This window comes from Gorilla gorilla, chromosome 22 (genome assembly GCF_029281585.2).
Source record: "Gorilla gorilla gorilla isolate KB3781 chromosome 22, NHGRI_mGorGor1-v2.1_pri, whole genome shotgun sequence".
In the NCBI taxonomy this organism is placed as follows: domain Eukaryota; kingdom Metazoa; phylum Chordata; class Mammalia; order Primates; family Hominidae; genus Gorilla; species Gorilla gorilla.
This window is the reverse complement of record NC_073246.2, coordinates 33,052,797-33,071,731: the sequence shown is the minus strand read 5'-3', so window position 1 is coordinate 33,071,731 and position 18,935 is coordinate 33,052,797. Positions and strand designations below refer to the sequence as shown.

At 43.0% G+C, this 18,935-nt stretch overlaps 1 protein-coding gene across 10 annotated transcripts in view; it reads left to right on the top strand.

Annotated features, from left to right (window-relative positions):
• The window catches only part of TIAM1 (TIAM Rac1 associated GEF 1), a 443,241-nt gene that overhangs the window by 373,531 nt on the left and 50,775 nt on the right, over positions 1-18,935 (top strand). For all 10 annotated transcript variants that reach the window (XM_063702595.1, XM_063702591.1, XM_063702592.1 and 7 more), the window contains 2 exons: positions 808-894; positions 5,269-5,493. In XM_063702595.1, the coding sequence (XP_063558665.1) occupies positions 808-894; positions 5,269-5,493 (312 nt within the window). The remainder of the gene's footprint in view (positions 1-807; positions 895-5,268; positions 5,494-18,935) is intronic.

Sequence of the window (18,935 nt, the reverse complement as noted above, 5' to 3'; positions counted from 1 at the left end):
AAAGTAGGTATTCACTGTGGACATGCAAAGTAATTGATTAGGAAAGAGTTTTACATGAGGCAGTCTGGAAACAGGAGTGACCAGGACTTGTAACCACAGAGTTTTGGGTACCTAGGATCCTCAAGCCATGTAGAATACCTCGGCCTCACTCTGCTTTCCTCTCTGAAGTATGTAGCAGAGCCCAGGGTTAATTAGCAAGTTGGCTTTGAGCTCTGGGAGCCCAGAGAAGTATAAGATAATCTTATGATCAGATACTGCTAGAGTGCGAAATCAGGTACAGTTTCGGTAATGTGTAACTCACATTACAGATTCGTAATGTGAGTTGCATCTTGCTCCTGTTTGCAGAATTGTATTAAAGCAGTGTCCATATAGTCATACATATGGATGAACACACACCCTCTAACAGTACAGTTGTTAACATATTCTAGGACATAGATTTGATGAAAAATGTCCGGGGACTCTGAGGTAAGCTAATCTTTCTGTTTTCTGCTTTGGAGGAGAGTATGGAAAAGAAAAAATGATGGCGTTTACCAGGAAGCAAGATTAAACAAAATAATTTGCTTTCCTTTGAGTTGATTGGTAGGTAATATGAAGATAGACGTACCTAGTAATCTTTATTTTTACAAGTAGTGACTTCCAGAGTGATCTAAAAATACACTTTTCTGCTTTGTAAAACAAGAAAAAACAATCAGTCCAAACTATGATGACAAACATGAAATATACCTAGTTCACAGCAGGCACTTCCTGTTGTTTGCTAAACATTCAGAAGGTGTGAGCCCTGCCATTCTGTCTTTTTGTGTTTCACAGGGTTTTCACTTTCTTCTGTGGAAGAAGATGGTATTCGAAGGCTGTACGTGAATAGTGTGAAGGAAACCGGTTTAGCTTCCAAGAAAGGTAAGTCAGTGAAGGAGGGCTGGTCTGTCTGTCTTAAATGCCCTTTGGGGATTCTCTAGTTTTTGAAGGAGAGATATGCCCAAAGGATTCATCTGTGGAAAGTATTTGAACATTTTCTCATTGAAAACCCTTCCAGGGAATATGCATTTTATTCCATTAACTTAAGTGTACCAGAAAGGTCATATTCTTGAACTTTTTTTTTCTTTTTTTAATTTTTAGAGACAAGGTCTTGCTCTATCACCCAGGCTGGAGTCCAGTGGTGCAATCATAGGTCACTGTAGCATCGAAATCCTGGGCTCAAGCCACCCTCTCACCTCAGCCCCCCAGGTCGCTAGGGGAGTACAGGTGCATGCCACCACACCTGACTAATTTATTTACTTATTTATTTTTCAGAGTCAGGGGTCTTGCTGTGTTGCCCTGGCTGTTCTTGAGCTCCTGGGCTCAAGCGATCTTCCTGTCTCAGCCTCTCAAGTCACTCATTTTTGGATTTTAAACTGATTGAGCCCATTACCATGGGGCTGGTGGGAAATTCCATTCTAATCATGTGGTCGTCCTCCTTCATCTTCTCGGATGGTGTGGGGATCCTGGGGGGGTTCTTCCTGGAGCAGAGCATGGGGGAAGACCCCTCTGTACTTTGGTCCACACTGGTCAAAGCTGACATTGGCTATTGCCTGAGCCTGCAGAGCTCTTTGAAACCAGTTGTTCTGTTGCTTCCGTTCATAGAAGAATCTGCGAAAGTTGAGAACCTAGGGATTTGAGATCCAGCCTCCCTCCCCTTCCTTAGAGAGTGCTTCCCCGCTACATCCTGCCAGTTTCATTTTAGCCCTTAAATGGCCCATAATGCATTTGGGCTACTTGGGGAACCCCAACTCTCCATCCTTTTTCTACCCCTGGAAAGTCTTTGCAACCTAGATGATTTGCTCACAGTGCTAATTTCTTAGAGCTACTGCAATAAACTGTTACACACTGGGTGGCTTAAAATAACAGAAATTTATCCTCTCACCGTTTAGGAGGCCAGAAGTCTGAAATTAAGGTATTGGCAAGATTGATTTCTCTGAAGCCTCTGAGGGAAGAATGGCTTCATGCCTCCTTCTGGTTTCTGGTGTGAAAGCAGCACGTGGCATTCTGTGGCTTATGGCTGTATCACTCCAATCTCTGCCTGAAGTCACATGGCTTCTGCCCTGTGTGTGTCTCTGTGTCATTAACATGACTTTCTTATAAGAACACCAGTCATTGGATTTAGGACCTACACTAAATCATTGTGAGTTCATTGTAACTTTCGTGTGTAATAGTATATAATTATGTGTAATTATTATATAATTATAATGATGATATTGTAATTATTATAATATAATTATATAATGATATATAATATATTAATATAATATATAGCTATATGATATATAATATATTATATTAATATATAATATATAATGGCATGTAATATATTATATTAGCATATTATATATAAATATAAGCATATAATATATAAATATAGAATATATTAATACATTATATAATAATCGTTAATATAATTATATATAATTATATAACATAATTATATATAATTATATAGCATAATTATATATAATTATGATGTGTAATTATATATAATTACAATGATTATATTATTACAATTTCATCTGTGATATATATCTATCCCTATTTCCAAAGAAGGTTGCATTCTGACATTCTAGGTGGACATGGACTCTATTCGACCCACTATACTCGCTGTAAATAAATGGGACAGGTAGGTAGGGCTGGAAATCCACCTTTGTTTCTTTCTTCTTGCTATGGGATTTGTAGTTTCATCCAAGAAGTGGCAAAATAATACGTATTGAACGTCAGAGATCAACACATCCAGATCAACTGTGCTTAGATGTACTTACCTTGCATCTGTTGTGTTAACTACTGCTGAATGGAGCAGAGAAGGGAAATTGAGTGCTGATCTTCGCCACTGCCTTTTTTGTCCTGGTTCAGCTGAGTTCTGGGTAGTTCATGGCTTGCAAAGCTACCTGTGCAGGTTATATTGACCTGTCCTGTAAACACTGGAAAAGCACAACCGCGGACTTGGCTATGCATGGAAAGGCAAAGGTGTGACGAGTGAGAAATAAAGTCAGGATAATTTATCTGCTGCTGACTGTCACAGAGGAGCATTTTCCTTCTTTTTCCTTCTATACTTTCTAGGCCATAGGCAGCCTGGGGCCAGAGTTTGACCCAGTGACTGAGCTGTATCTCAGCTAAGAGCAGAGATGACAGGATTTCTTCCCCTTCAAGCCCAAAGACTGATTTTTATCTCTTTCATCACAATGAGTGTGCCGGTTTGCGTGGCACGGGGGTGGGGAATCTACCACTCTGGTTTCAGTCACATCCTGTTTTAGTTCTTTGAATCTGAGAGCCCTGGTGTTAAATGAAGATGAACGGTCATCTGTACCAACCCCATTGCTCTGTTCTCAACAGATGCAAGAGTGATGTCCATTCTGTCCTCCTGGTCCACAAACACGATCCCAACACCTGGTGTGTCTAGAAAGACATTGGGGGTGTTTTATGTTAAATTTAGCTGTGAATTGGCTGGGCACGGTGGCTCACACCTGTAATCCCAGCACTTTGGGAGGCCAAGGTGGGCGGATCACCTGAGGTGAGGAGTTCCAGACCAGCCTGGCTAACATGGTGAAACCCTGTCTCTACTAAAAATACAAAAATTAGCTGGGCATGGTGGTGCGCACCTATAATCCTAGCTACATGGGAGGCTGAGGCAGGAGAATCACTCGAACCGGGGAGGCGGAGGTTGCAGTGAACTGAGATCGCGCCATTGAACTCCAGCCTGGGCAACAAGAGCAAAACTCCGTCTTCAAAAACAAAACAAAACAAAAATTAGCCAGGCATGGTGGCATGTGACTGCAGTCCCACCTACTCAGAAGGATGGGAGAACCCGGGAGACAGAGGTTGCAGTGAGCCAAGATCGTGCCACTGCACTCCAGCCTGGGCAACAGAGTGAGACTTCATCTGGGAAAAAATAAATAAATAAATAAATAAATGAATAAATAAATAAATAAATAAATAAAAATTAAAAAAAATTTGGATCGCCTGAGGTCAGCAGACCAGCCTGGCCAACATGGTGAAACCCCGTCCCTACTGAAAATACAAAAAATAGCTGGGCGTGGTGGTGAGTGCCTGTAATCCCAGCTACTTGGGAGGCTGAGGCAGGAGAATCACTTGAACCTGGGAGGCAGAGGTTGCAGTGAGCCAAGATCGCACCACTGCACTTCAGCCTGGGCAACAGAGTGAGACTCCGTCTCAAAAAAAAAAAAAAAACTGATTTCAGATATTTTAGAAACCTGAATAAGGATGTCCAGGGCGTGTGACTCTGTGAAGCTGGGAAGTGAGAACTTCTTTGTAGGGTCATTTTCTGCAGAATCTGAGTGGGATGCCTGAGGGTCTGGGAGGCTTCTCGTTCCTGCAATTTATCATTTGTCTTTGCCTGCCCTTCGCTCACTCCCTTTTTCAAGTTGGTTTTTCTATATTGGTGTATAAAATTAGAAGTTGGGCTCCTTTTCTCTCTCTAGCTGAAAGGATTATTTTATTTTCTTTCATGTTCTTCCCAACCTCTCCATTTCTCAGGCTGCTGGAATGTTCTTCCAGTGCCAGTTTGAACTGCACCTCGGTGTCTCAACTTCCTCTTCTTCTAGGTTGGGCTTGTTCATGGTCGTTCCCTTGGGTCCCAAACTTTGGCAATTTCCCTAGCAGATCCTTTGGGGATCTACCAAAAGAGATTCATCCCAAGGTTCAGATGTAGTTTGAAAACAAAACAAAAAAGGACAAAATGATTGCATTGGGTTGTTGAAACTGTCATCTCTAAGTGTATTTGGAATGAGACATTCTTACTTCTGCCCTCAAAGCCAGAGTGAACGCCCTGCATTTTGGTTCCTTGGAAATAATCAATAGATATTAGCTGGCTGTGACTTAAGTGTGCACTGAGGCATGAACATGTACAAAACACAGTGATGGCAGTCATCAGAGAGCACTGCCATTCCCCGCTCGCCCCGCCCCAAAAGTGTAGGAAGATAACTGGAATTAATTAGCATTTGTGAGAAATTTGCAGATGCTTGGAACACACAGATTAATGAAGGAGTAAGTTTGTTTGCTTGATGTATGAAGGACCGGCTAGGCATGTTGTAACCTGCAAATCTAGAACCTTCAGAACCTGAGGCCCCTGTCCTCTCCTGAGGATCACTCCCGAGCACCGCAGCCTGTCTGCAGCAGCACCTGGGGCTGTGAGACCCACAGCAGGTGTGCCCTTTATAGCAGAGCTCCTAAGCTGTTGTGTTCTGATTATGTGTGTGAAATTAAAAATTTTCCATCTTGCGTTGGCAGGCCTGAAAGCGGGAGATGAGATTCTTGAGATCAATAATCGTGCTGCTGACGCCCTGAACTCTTCTATGCTCAAAGATTTCCTCTCACAGCCCTCGCTGGGCCTCCTGGTGAGGACCTACCCCGAGCTGGAGGAAGGAGTGGAGCTGCTGGAAAGCCCGCCCCACCGAGTGGACGGCCCTGCCGACCTTGGCGAGAGCCCCCTCGCCTTTCTCACCAGCAACCCAGGTATGGCTGTGCAGGGTGCTGGGGGCGAGTCTGAACTCCGTTGTGCCACGACCCGGGGAGTTTATCATGCGGCTTGTGTGTTTCAGTGAGTGCCTCTGTCTGGCAGGTGGTATAAAATGTGTGCGCAAGATGGGCTGATGACTGGCCCTGCATTTCCTGTTGAAATTTCAAAGGCGCAGGGAACTTTATTTTCTCATAGAACTGTTTTGCTACAAATCCACCTGTCACCCATGGGCAGCTTTATAATGCTTCTGCTGTTTCTCATTTTGGGGAAAGGTGAATATTTAGAAGACTTTGCTGTGGATAGAGATACAGAGGCACAGAAGTGTTGGGAATTGGGCCACTTATGGTGGCTCGCACCTGTAATCCCAGCACTTGGGAGGTGGAAGCAGGAGGATACCTTGAGGTCAGGAGTTTGAGACCAGCCTGGGCAACATAACGAGACTCTATCTCTCCAAAAAAAAAAAAAGAGCTGGGCATAGTGGAGAGCACCTGTAGTTCCAGCTACTTGGGAGGCTGAGTCAGGAGGATCTCTTGAGCCCAGGAGTTTGAGGCTGCAGTAAGCTGTGATTGCACTGCTGCATTCCAGCCTGGGAGACAGAGGCCTGTCTCTTAAAAAAAAAAAAAAAAAGAAGAAGAAGAACAAGTGCTGGGAATCACATAAGATGCTGAGACTAAGTCCTACCTCTGTTCCTGCCTTCTCTATCGTCATCTTCCAAACCACCACTCAGCCCTGCTTTCCTGCTGTCTGAGAGAAGGACGTGAGCTGAGATGCTGAGAGGCCCAGAGTGGAAATGTGTGCAGAGCTCTGTTTGTCTTTTGGACTTTTTCAACCTGAAGACTGAACCCAAGCGCTTCAGTGACCCCCCTGCCCTGCCCTTCCTTCCTCTCCCCCTCCTTCTGGCAACCTGTGCTCATTCTACTAGAAGCAGCGTGAGTGCCACCTGCCTTTCGAAGTCTTCCTGGGACCCCATAGAGTTAGCTCTCTTCTCTGGGCCCCCACAACCCTGCAAATTTGACTTCCATATGGGCCCTCATTAGATCATGCGATTCTTACTTGCTTATGTCTCTCTTTTTGCCTAAATGTGTTTCCTGAGACTGGGTTTATATTCCTCATTTTTGTCTTCCCGGCTCTTTACATGTGGTTCGCTACATGGGTGGCCCTTTCTTGTTCAGCAGGAGAGTGAGTGAATGATGGAACAGATGAACAGCATAGATTACTATCATTTATTTCTCCATGACCGGGTTCTCGGGTTTGGGTTGATTTAGTAAGTAGGGGTTTTGTCATTATTTTCTCTTTTCAAAGCTTGGGATACAAAAGGAGCGTTCCGTTCAAAATCTGAAATGGAAGGCTCTTGGGTACTTGGATATTCTTGCCCTGCTATTGTTGTTTTTCAAGTCATTTTCTGAAGCTTGGCTTGCTAAGGAAGTTGGACCCCTCATTCTTTTGTTCATTGGCTCCTTGGAAGATTTTGACAAGTTGAAGCTTCAGAAAATTGATTGCTCTCAGTTACAGTTGACTTCCTTGACTCATTATGTTATTGTGGTCCCCACATCCCAATCAAATTTTTGAAAAGTGGCTCCAGTGAGTTGTGTACCCTTAATAAAGGAGAATGAAGACCATAAAGGCTGTTATTTCATGTGACCACAAGATGGCAGGCTCGATCCCATAAAATGGTTCACAGATACAGTTGTTTCTGGAATATGACTTTGAATGAGACATATTATGTTAGATTAGATTATTTAAAGGATTTTATAAGCTTGCACATATGTGCTATAAGCAACAGTGTATACTCAACTTTCTTTGGATTTTTTTCTTCTGTCTGAGCCCTTCTTCTGGGTTACAGATACAAAAAAAAAAAAAAAAAAAAAAGAAAAGAGGTTGGTAAACTATAATCCATAGGCTAAAAGCAGCCCACCACCTGTTTTTGTAAATAAAGTTTTATTGGAACACAGTCATGCCATTCATTTACACCTTGTCTCTGGCTGTTTTCCTTCTGTAATGGCAGAGTTGAGTAGTTGTGACAAGGACTTAGGGTCTGCAAAGCCAAAAGTATGGCAAATTCGCTGTCCCCGATGTAAAGTATGACTGAGATTGCTCACAATTTGTTTTTTTAAGGATAGACACTGTTAATGTTTTGGTCTATTTCTTTCTTCTTTTTTAAAAAAAAGTCTACCGGGCGCAGTGGCTCACACCTGTAATCCCAGCACTTTGGGAGGCCAAGGCAGGCGGATCACCTGAGGTCAGGAATTTGAGACCAGCCTGGCCAACATGGTGAAACACCACCTCTATTAAAAATACAAAAATTAGCCATCCGTGGTGGCAGGCGCCTGTAATCCCAGCTACTCGGGAGGCTGAGGCAAAAGAATTGCTTGAACCCAGGAGGCAGAGGTTGCAGTGAGCTGAGATCGCACCACTGCACTTCAGCCTGGGCGACAGAGCAAGATTCCGTCTCGAAAAAAAAAAAAAAAATCTGTGTATGTATATGTACGTGTACGTGTGTTTGCTTAAAAATCTATTAAAATACATTTAATAGAGTTTAAAATGCATTGAATAAATCTTGGAATGCATTTAAAAGATTTTTAAAATGCATTTTATATATATCTGTTTTAGAAATATCTGAGTATTTCTGTGTATACAGTTGCTGTCTGGTCTTTTGTGTGGTGGAGTTTTAAACTAAACAACTGGACTTTACAACTGACCACGTTACCTCCTTCAGACCGCTCACCTTTGGAGGCTGTGCGCTAAATCCATGGACCCTGCCATTATTTTAAAACACATTAAAACTGCAATTTTGGGATCATCTTTGGAAGGTTTTTTTTTTTTTTCAATTAAGCGGCCATAACTCGGAGCTGATATTTTTTAAGTATTCACTATGTGCCGCCAGGCATGGAGCTGAAAGTTTGATAATAACTATGACTCAAATTTTGTTCTCCAGTTTATGTTTTAGTGTAGCTTTTTGTTTTTTCATTGCTTTATCTTTTTTTTATGAAACGAAGTTGCGGTCTTGTTGCCCAGGCTGGAGTGCAATGCGCCATCTTGGCTCACTGCAACCTCCGCCTCCTGGGTTCAAGCGATTCTCTTGCCTCAGCCTCTTGAGTAGCTGGGATTACAGGCACCTGCCACCTCGCCTGGCTAATTTTTGTGTTTTTAGTAGAGATGGGGTTTCACCATGTTGGTTAGGCTGGTCTCGAACTCCCGAAATCGGGTGATCTGCCTGCCTCGGCCTCCCAAAGAGCTGGGTTACAGGCATGAGCCACTGTGCGCGGCCACATTGCTTTATCTCTTAAAATTTTGCAGTTTTACGATCATCAAAAATCCTTCAGGCTGGGCGTGGTGGCTCACGCCTGTAATCCCAGCACTTTGGGAGGCCAGGGTGGGCGGATCACCTGAGGTCGGGAGTTCGAGACCAGTCTGACCAACATGAAGAAACCCCGTCTCTACTAAAAATACAAAATTAGCCAGGTGTGGCGGCACATGCCTGTAATCCCAGCTACCAGGGAGGCTGAGGCGGCAGAATCGCTTGAACCCAGGAGGCAGAGGTTGCGGTGAGCCAAGATTGTGCCATTGCACTCCAGTCTGGGCAACAAGAGCGAAACTCCATCAAAAAAGAAAAATCCTTCAGAACAGAGTCTGCTTTGTCAAGTTAGGTAATCAGACTGACTCTAGAATAAAGCATGAAAGTAAAGCCACTGTATTGTTTTGTTGTTTTTGTTTTTGGTAAAGTTTCTAAAACTGGCTTCAAAATTAGTAAATTTCAGAAGAATTCCTGGCCGGGCGCAGTGGCTCACGCCTGTAATCCCAGCACTTTGGGAGGCCGAGGCAGGCAGATCACGAGGTCAGGAGATCGAGACCAGCCTGGCTAACACGGTGAAACCCCGTCTCTACTAAAAATATAAAAAATTAGCTGGGCGAGGTGGCGGGTGCCTGTAGTCCCAGCTACTCGGGAGACTGAGGCAGGAGAATGGCATGAACCCCAGGGGGCAGAGCCTGCAGTGAGCCGAGATCGCGCCACTGCACTCCAGCCTGGGTGATAGCGAGACTCCGTCTCAAAAAAAAAAAAAAAAAGAATTCCTGAATACTTGGTCAAGTAGCAGCCCATTTGGACCTGCTGGTGGGGAGAAGGCATTTCACTTCTCCAGCTGAGTCTCTGCCTATCTGCCTTCTAATTGCTTCTGCTTCCTAGTCCCCACTTAACAGTGGAAGATAAAAATGGAGGCAAATAAACAGGATAAAATAACTGAAAGATTGCTCTGTGATGGGGCAGAGATAAAGCAGTATCAGCAGACCGCTGCAGTTAAAATAGAAAACAACCAAGAAAATTTTGTACAATGGGCAGGATGGACTACAGCCTTAGTCTAAATTTAGAAGTAACAAAAATAGGAAACATCCTGAGTGGCAGGTTTGAGGTTTGATGGGAGTAAGTTAAGGTGGATGATTGGTGTCCTCGACAGAGAGCCTTGCTGGGTCTCAGGGACCCTGGGGTCCACGTGAGTGCTGGCTGCTGCCTGGCTGCTGGAGGCTTGTCCTGCAGAGCTCCACCGTCTCACAAACTCAAGTGATCAGACTTGGCCAGGTCCTCCCTTAAGGACCCTGAGTGAGTATGGGATTAGCTTTCAAAGTTGGATTATTTCTGAACTGCTTTCTCATAGAGAGGTTTGTTTCTTCTATGTAGAAGCATCACAGCCTACTGGCTAAGATTAGGGCCTGGAACCAAGTTATTTGGAACTTAGTCCATTTCTTTGGAACTCAGTCATTGGTAGGGGGGACAGAGTCTCACTCTGTCGCCCAGCCTGGAGTGCAGTGGCAGGATCTCGGCTCACTGCAACCTCTGCCTCCCAGGTTCAACTGATTCTCCTGCCTCAGACTCCCAAATAGCTGGGATTACAGGCATCTGCCACCACGCCCGGCTAAATTTTGTATTTTTAGTAGAGACAGGGTTTCACGATGTTGGCCAGGCTGGTCTCAAACTCCTGGCCTCAGGTGATCCACCTGCCTCACCCTCCGAAAGTGCTGGGATTATAGGCATGAGCCACCATGCCTGGCCAGAAATCAGTCCATTTCTATGTTCATCAGCTTCATGACCTTGACCTGGTCATGCTTAATCCGTCTGTGCCTCAGTGTCCTCACCTGTAAAATGGGGATAATGCCACACTGTCATCTCACTGGGCTGTTGTGAGGACCAAATGAGGCATAAAAGTAAAGCATTTAGAATATTACCCAGTAAGCGCTCAATAAATGTTTTGTACCTGAAGCCATTCTCTTATGGGGGAAATGAGGATTCCCTGGCCTATGACCAGAGATTGCTCTTTTTCAGTATTCTCCCTGCCTTCTACGCCACCTCAGTCTGCAACAGGTGAATTACCTGATAACTAAGTTTGTGAATTACAGCTTGTTTATATTTTCCTTTCTCGAGTAGAAAGAACTGAATGCTGTAGTCTAGAATGCTGAGGTTCCTGGGCCCTTTTTCAGAGCTCGTGAGTCACCTAGTGTGGGATGGGGTCTGGGTCTGCATTTGTTCTGGTGGTTGCTTCTAATGTCCAGCCCTGGTTGGGAGCCACTGCCTTAGGTCACCAACTCTTCCTGGTTACTGCTCCCTGTCCTTTTTCTTGTCTTGATGGAATCATAAGATAATTGGAATTTTACGGTGACATGCAAACCTTCTATAGTTTCTTGATCACATTTTGTGATCTGCTTCATTGAGATTTTTTTGTAATGAAAATTTGTTAGGTGGTCCTGTAGTACATTCTCCATTCTCCCGTTCCTTGGTTTATGAGGGAAGCCTGCTGAATGGGTTGCCACATTGGCTTAGAAAGCCAGGATCTGCATAAGGAGAGTCTATGCTGAGTGTTCTCTGTAAGACTCAGTTTCCTATCCTTGGCTGTTTGCCATCCCTGAGTTCTGGTTGCAGTCTTACTGGAGCTACTTTAATCTGTTTTTTTTTTTTTTTTAAGCATTTGTTTTCATACGTATTGGTAGGAAAAAAAGGGAAGGATGTCTAGGACAAAAAGATAGTTCCTTCAGTGGCTGTTTTTATAAAAAGATCTTAGCAGTAAAGGGGAAACTAGAATAGGAAGTTGCAGAACTGTATTTGTATGAGGTTTCAAAAAAGTCTCTCTTGTGTTCTTGTGTGATTTATTTTGAATACTGATCTTATCTAGCAATATTAACAATCTGGGCTAGGTAATGCTTTGCTGTGGGGAGCTGTCCTGTGTGTTGATGTTTAGCAGTACCCCTGCAAGCCACTACAAGACAATAGTACGCCACCTCCCCAAGTTGTGCCCATCAAACATATCTTCAGACATTGCCAAAAGGCCACTGGGCAGCCAAATCTTACCCAGTTGAGAACTACTGGCCTAATTTATTAAAAGGTATAGCTCTATCACCCTGTTAGGGAAATGTTGCAGGGAACATCAATATAGGAAAGCAAAGCAAATCCAGATGTAAAACAGTTCTTAAAAAAAGTTTTACAGGCCGGGCGCAGTGGCTCACACCTGTAATCCCAGCACTTTGGGAGGCCGAGGCAGGTGGATCACCTAAGGTCAGGAGTTCCAGACCAGCCTGACCGACATGGTGGAACCCCGTCTCTACTAAACATACAAAAATTAGCTGGGCGTGGTGGCGGGCGCCTGTAATCCCAGCTGCTTGGGAGGCTGAGGCAGGAGACTCTCTTGAACCTGGGAGGCAGAGGTTGCTGTGAGCCGAGATCGTACCGTTGCACTCCAGCCTGGGCGACAGAGGGAGACTCCGTCTCAAAAAAAAGTTTTATAAAGCATTTATTGAGAGAATTCCAACACAAATCCCCATTTATGGCCTTGTTTTTCCTTTTTACATCAAGGAGAAAGCCAAGAAAAAATAAATGGAATTATGTAACAGTAATTATGCAAAACCTCAGCTTTTATGCAAATTATAAGAATCATAGTTCAAGTGACACCATTAGTGTCTTTCCAAAGTTTCAAACGCCTGTTTATCTCTCTCTTTGGGTTCACGTTCACTTTATTTTTGTGGTTCATACCGCTGTGCTGTGATTGTCCCTAGAATTCCACTTGACCAGTTGGGGCGAAGCAGGTGCCTTGCCTTGGTTTACCTCAATGAGTAGCCCACAGGATTACAATAAAAGTGCCAGAGGCCAGGCATTCGTTGTGGCTCACACCTGTAATCCCACCACTTTGGGAGGCTGAGGCGGGAGGATTACTTGAGCTCAGGAGTTCGAGACCAGCTTGGGCAACATAATGAGACCTTGTCTCTACTAAAAATTTAAAAATTAGTCAGGCGTGGTGGTGTGCACCAGTAGTCCCAGCTACTCAGGCAGCTGAAGCAGGAGGATCACTTGAGCACAGAAGGTTGAGGATGCAGAGATCCTTGATCATACCACTACACACAGCCTGTGAGACAAGCAAGACCCTATCTCTAAAAAAGAAAGTAACAGGCTGGGCACGATGGCTCACGCCTGTAATCCCAGCACGTTGGGAGGCTGAGGGTGGATCACCAGAAGTCAGGAGTTCAAGACCAGCCTGGCCAACACAGTGAAACCCTGTCTCTACTAAAAGTACACAAAATTAGCTGGGAGTGGTGGCAGGTGCCTGTAATCCTAGCTACTCAGGAGGCTGAGGCAGGAGAATTGCTTGAACCCGGGAGGTGGAGGTTGCAGTGAGCCGGGATCGCACCACTGCACTCTAGCTTGGACAACAAGAGCGAAACTCTCTCTCAAAAAAAGAAAAAGAAAAAAAAGGTAACAATTTTAAAAATAATAAAAGTTCTAGCATTCCAAGAGCTGCTTCTTGTTCAAAAAATGGTTATTCCTGCTGCTGTGTTGGAGAAAGCCAAGTGCGTGTGGCTAACAGCAGGCCCATGGCATGTTAAAGGCAATTAGGGCCAACGCTGGAGTTGCAGAGTCAGACCCTTTGATAAACCTCAGGCGTGTCTGTCTGATGCCAAGTGGAAGCTTGTGCTCTGCAGTCCAGACCAGTGTCCCTCCTGCAGGAAGTAGATTAAGCAGCATTTGTTGAACAGGAAAGACCTCTGTGATAGCCGTGAAAGTCGAAGGCACTTGCTTCAGAGTGAGGAATTGCCAAGTGCTGAGCACGGACAGCCGCTTGGTCTGCATGGGCAGGACGTGCCTCTGTGCAGTACCCGTGAAGTGTGAGGTTCTATTTTGGTCTGATGTTCCATGGAGATGGCCTGGAGCTCGATTCTGAAAACCGAAGACAGTCAGGCGGCAGGGAGGGGCGGCAAAGGAAGAGGAACTGCACAGATTTCTCTTCCCACAAACAAATATGGTCCAGGGCTTCAGATTCTCTGAAGTCTCACAGATACCCGGCAGCACATGGTCCTCTGTTTGTTTGTCGATAACATTTGGAGACATGCGCGCCTCGTAAACTGTCGGCCTGCTGTGCTTCTTGTCACACAGCACATGGCCTGCCTGTGTGGGCCCTGCTATGGCCGGGGGCGGGGTTACTTCCAGTGAGATTTGATTGATGACACCGTCAAATCCTGCATGTGAAAAAAACATGTTTCGGAGACTGAGATGCTCTATTTTGATATTTTTAAAGATTATTAATGTATATTTGACTTTCACAGCAAGCTAACAGGATTAGTAAGTTTTTATGGATTTTTAAATTTCTCTCTATAGGAAACAAAGACTGAGATTTTGTGACATTTGAGTAAAAAGAAGTACTATTTTAAATCTACAGTTTTAATGGAATTTTAAATTTCTCTTTATAGGAAACAAAAACTGAGATTTGATTAAAAAGAAGTTATTTGTCTACCAAGTTCAAGTTGTAACATTCCTTTCTTTCTTTCTTTTCTTTTCTTTCTCTCTCTCTCTCTTTCTCTCGCTCTTTCTTTCTTCGTTTGTTTTTTAGCTTTGTTGGAGGGGTGAGTGTTTATGCTGATGTTATTATGGGTATTTAGATGGAATTCTTAAAATCTTGTAACAGTAAAATGACTGAAACGCAAAATAAAATTATATCCTAACAGTTGAGTTCCAGCTAAATATCTTTATTGACAGTGTCTAAGCTTTCTTTTGCCCCCACCCCCAATCGTTTTTTTTTCCATCAGGGATTTAAACTCAGGCATTAAAAAGACCTTTTAAAAGTTTAGTGTTGTAATTGTTTCTCTTTGTCAATGTTTGAATTGGAGGGTCTGCTTAGAGCACATTGTTAAGACATCTCACGAGGCCAGAATTTTTTTTCTTCCTCCTTAAGCTTAAGTCCCACATGGACTTGAATGAAACCAAAGTAGATGTGTGTAATCTGGGTAAATGAAAGGTAAATCTCAATGTAAACTGCACTAATATGTTTGTACTTCCCCAGATCTCCTCGTTGTCTGTCCTGTTGATGGTGCGTCAGAGGTACTGACTGCAAACGTTTTCGCAGTCACAAAAATATTACTGTAGGTAACTTAAAAGGCAAAGCATTGATTTTACCTGTTCACAACAATCAATTCTATTTACAGCGTTACCGCAGTTTTTTTTTCTTTCTTTCAAATAGAATTGGGGTTTCACTCTGTCACCCATGCTAGAGTGCAGTGTCACAATCATGGTTCACTGCAGCCTTGAACTCCTGGACTCAAGTGATCTCCTGCTCTAACCTCTCAAGAGTTTGGGATTACAGTTGTGAGCCACTGCGCCGGGCTCTATAGCGGCTTTTGACTTGGCCTGTGATCCCTGTCTGAGAGAGTCCACAGTCCTGCTCTGGGCTTCTTCATTCCCTGAGACTTTGTCTCTCTAGACCGAGCCCTCTTCCTCTCCCCAGGCACCTGCTGCATGCCTGGCAGTGTGCTCAGTACCGGGATGTGGATGGGCATCCTGCTGGCTCTGCCTGCTTCTCCGGCCACAACTGAGCCTTATCTTCAGCTTTCTTCTCTCTCTGATTGGTAGCAGAGCTGTCGTGCTTTGTTTCCTGGTAAGTAGGTGGGGACAGGAATGTCCAGAACAAAGAGGATAATTCCTCCAATTTCTATCATTAGGGGAAAGCCGCTCACCTACTACTATTGTGGGTAGCACAGGGGAGGCTAGAGTAGGAAATTGCAAAACTCTGTTTGTATGGGATTAAAAAAAAACAAACAAACTTGACCATGTTGTTGTCTACACTTCTTAAGCTGGGAGTGTTTAGAGAAGGCCCTCAAGTATGGGAGTGAGAACAATGCCCTTTCCCACTTGAATTCCCTCTTCCTGCCATGCTGGTGTCTCTCCTCAGCTTCCTTGAAGCGTACCGCTGTCACCTCCTGCTTTCTGGCTTTCTGGTATCATGAAATTCCCCCTCACCACTTATTGGTTATCTACTACCACGTAACAAACCACTCTGAAACAACTGTTTTACTTGCTCACTGTTCTGTGGCTCAGCAGTTTGGGCCAGGCTCAGCTGGTTGGTTATTCTGCTAACCTTCCCTGGAGTCACTCATGTGGCTCTGTGATCCAGTGGCCTGACTGGGGCTGGAGGGTTTAAGATGTCCTTACTCACTCTCACGTATGGTGACTAAACAGCTGGGCCTCCTCTCCTTGGGGTCTCTCATGGGAGGTTAGCTTGAGATTTCTTTGTATGGTAGGCTCAGAGTTCCCAGCAGGGCAAGACCAGAGACTGCAAAGTCACTTGAGGCCTTGGATCACAATTAACATATTATCAAAGCAAATCACAACACCAGCCCAAATTCATGGAGTGGCGAAATAGACATAAAAGTCTGTGCTTAAAGAGATGAAAGAAATAATCACTGTCATCTTTGCAAACGATCTGCTGCAAACTGCATTGCCCATTTTAATTCATTTTATTGATTTTTACCTTCAGTTAAGGGTAGAAAACATGACATATGGGGATAAAAAAATATATGCTTTAGAATCAGATACGCCGCCAATTATTGATTTGTAAGAGTTCTTTTATATTTTAGATGTTAACATTTTGTTAGTTATATGTATTGAAGATAACTTTTATCAGTCTGTGACATATCTTCTTGTATTTATGGTGCCTTTTTACAAACAAAAGTGTTTAATTTCAGCAAAATCTGAATTTTCAATCTTACACGGTTTGTACTCTTTATATCTTGTTTAAGAAATCTCTCTCTCCCCTGAAGTAATAAACGCTGTCTTCTATATTTTCTTCTAAAAGATTTACAGTTTGGGCTATTCATATACTGATTTATATCTCTGGTACTGATTTTTGTGAATGGTGTGAGTTAGGTTCCAATGTTATGTTTCTTCACGTGGGTAATCTACCGTCCTAGCATCATTTATCAAATATTCTATTCCTTTCTCACTGGTCTGCAATGGCACAACTGCTGTATTTCACATTTCCATATACAGATGGCCCCCAATTTTTTTTTTTTTTTTTTTTTTTTGAGATGGAGTCTCACACTGGCACCCAGGCTGGAGTGCAGTGGCACAATCTTGGCTCACGGCAACCTCCGCCTCTTGGGTTCAAGCGATTCTCCTGCCTCAGCCTCCTGAGTAGCTGGGATTATAGGTGTGTGCCACCATGCCTGACTAATTTTTGTATTTTTAGTAGAGATGGGGTTTCACCATGTTGGTCAGGCTGGTCTCGAACTCCTGACCTCATGATCCGCATGCCTCCGCCTCCCAAAGTGCTGGGATTACAGGTGTGAGCCACCATACCTGGCCAGATGGTCCCCAATTTATGATGATTTGACTTAATGATTTTTTGACTTTATGATGGGTTGATTGGGACATAACCCCATCATAGGTTGAGGAACATCTGCATGGGATGGAGGCTCTGTTTCTGAGCTCTCTGTTCTGTTAGCCTGTTGTGCACTGCTTTAGATTACTGTAATTTTATAATATGTTTTGAGATCTGGTAGGTAAAGTACCCTAATCTTGTTTTTCTTTTTTAAAACTGTCTTGGGTGTTATTGGCCTTTTTTTCTTTCATAAAATATTTAGTTCCAAGAAAAATGTTGCCAGTGTGGTCTGCATCCATACAGATTCTTTGGTATTGCTTGAAACTTACACTGTGGCCTAATATGTGGCCTATTTGCATAAATTGCTAATTCTTATGGAAAATGTATATTCACCAATTTCTTGGGAATAGGTTTGAAATGCATTCATGGATCAAGCTGTATAATTACTGATTTCTACATCTTCTGTATCCTGACTAATCGATTGTGTCTGACATTTTTGAGGCTTTCTTTATGTTTGCCTAATATAGTTTTCCAGCCTTTTAATCTTGTGTGTCTTTTGTGTTTAAGTCTATTGCTTCCATATAGCATGCAGCTGGGGCTTTGTTTTGCAGTTTTTTTCTATAATCTAAACATGAAGTTTAAGTATTACGTTTAGCCTGTTTTACATTTATTTAGAATATCTATGTATTTTTATTTGTTTCTATTATCTTGTTTTGCTGAATTTGTCTTGCTTGTTTTTCTTTTCCTTTCCTGTCCTCTTCTAGGTTGCATTTATAAATTCTGCTTTCTCCTTTCAACCTGTATAATCTATTTCTGTTCTTTTAGTGTTTGATCTTAAAATTTTAAGATGATTATTAACAGAAACCAAAGTTAGTGTTTCTAGTTCCCTCTTGCATAAAATTATGAAATGGCTTTAAATATAATCACTTCCACCACTGTTTTAGTTACAGTTTGTATTTTTTTTTTGCCCCCAAGTACCTTTTTTGGGGAGTTGGGGGGTTTGTCATATATACTAAGACTTACCTGTGTGTGTATCAGCTGTTTATCATTTTCGCTTGTACACCAGATCTTTTTCTTTCTTTCCCCACCTGAAAGTACATCCTTTAGCGAACTTTTTCAGTGAGATTCTGTTCATGATAAACTTTCTCATTCTTTGTTTCTCAAAAGTCTTAAAGTCTCCTTCGTGGATGATATTTTAGCTGAAAATGCAATTCCATATTGATAATTTTAACATTTGAAGGTTTCTTTAGGAACTCTAGTAAGTCAGTGTCTTCGGATAGATGTTCCAGTCTTCTCTCATTTCGTCAATTTACATCTCATCTATTGAGTGTTCATTGGTTATAGTTTCTATTTCTAAAAATTCTATTAATTTACTTGGTGTTTTTTGAAATTATCTCTTTCTTCTTCTGTTTTATTATTATTATTATTATTATTATTATTATTTTTTTTTTTTTTTGAGACGGAGTCTCACTCAGTCTGCCAGGCTGAAGTGCAGTGGTGCGATCTTGGCTCACTGCGACCTCTGCCTTCCAGGTTCAAGTGATTCTCCTGCCTCAGCCTCCCAAGTAGCTGGGATTACAGGCATGTGCCACCACCCCTGGCTAATTTTTGTATTTTTAGTAGAGATGTCATTTCACCATGTTGGCCAGACTGGTCTTGAACTCCTGACCTCAGGTGATCCACCCGTCTCAGCCTCCCAAAAGTGCTGGGATTACAGGCATGAGCCACTGTGTTCAGCCCCCTTTCTTCTTTTAAAAAAATATTTTAAGCATACTTATTTGACATTCTACATCTGATCATTACAGTATCATTCC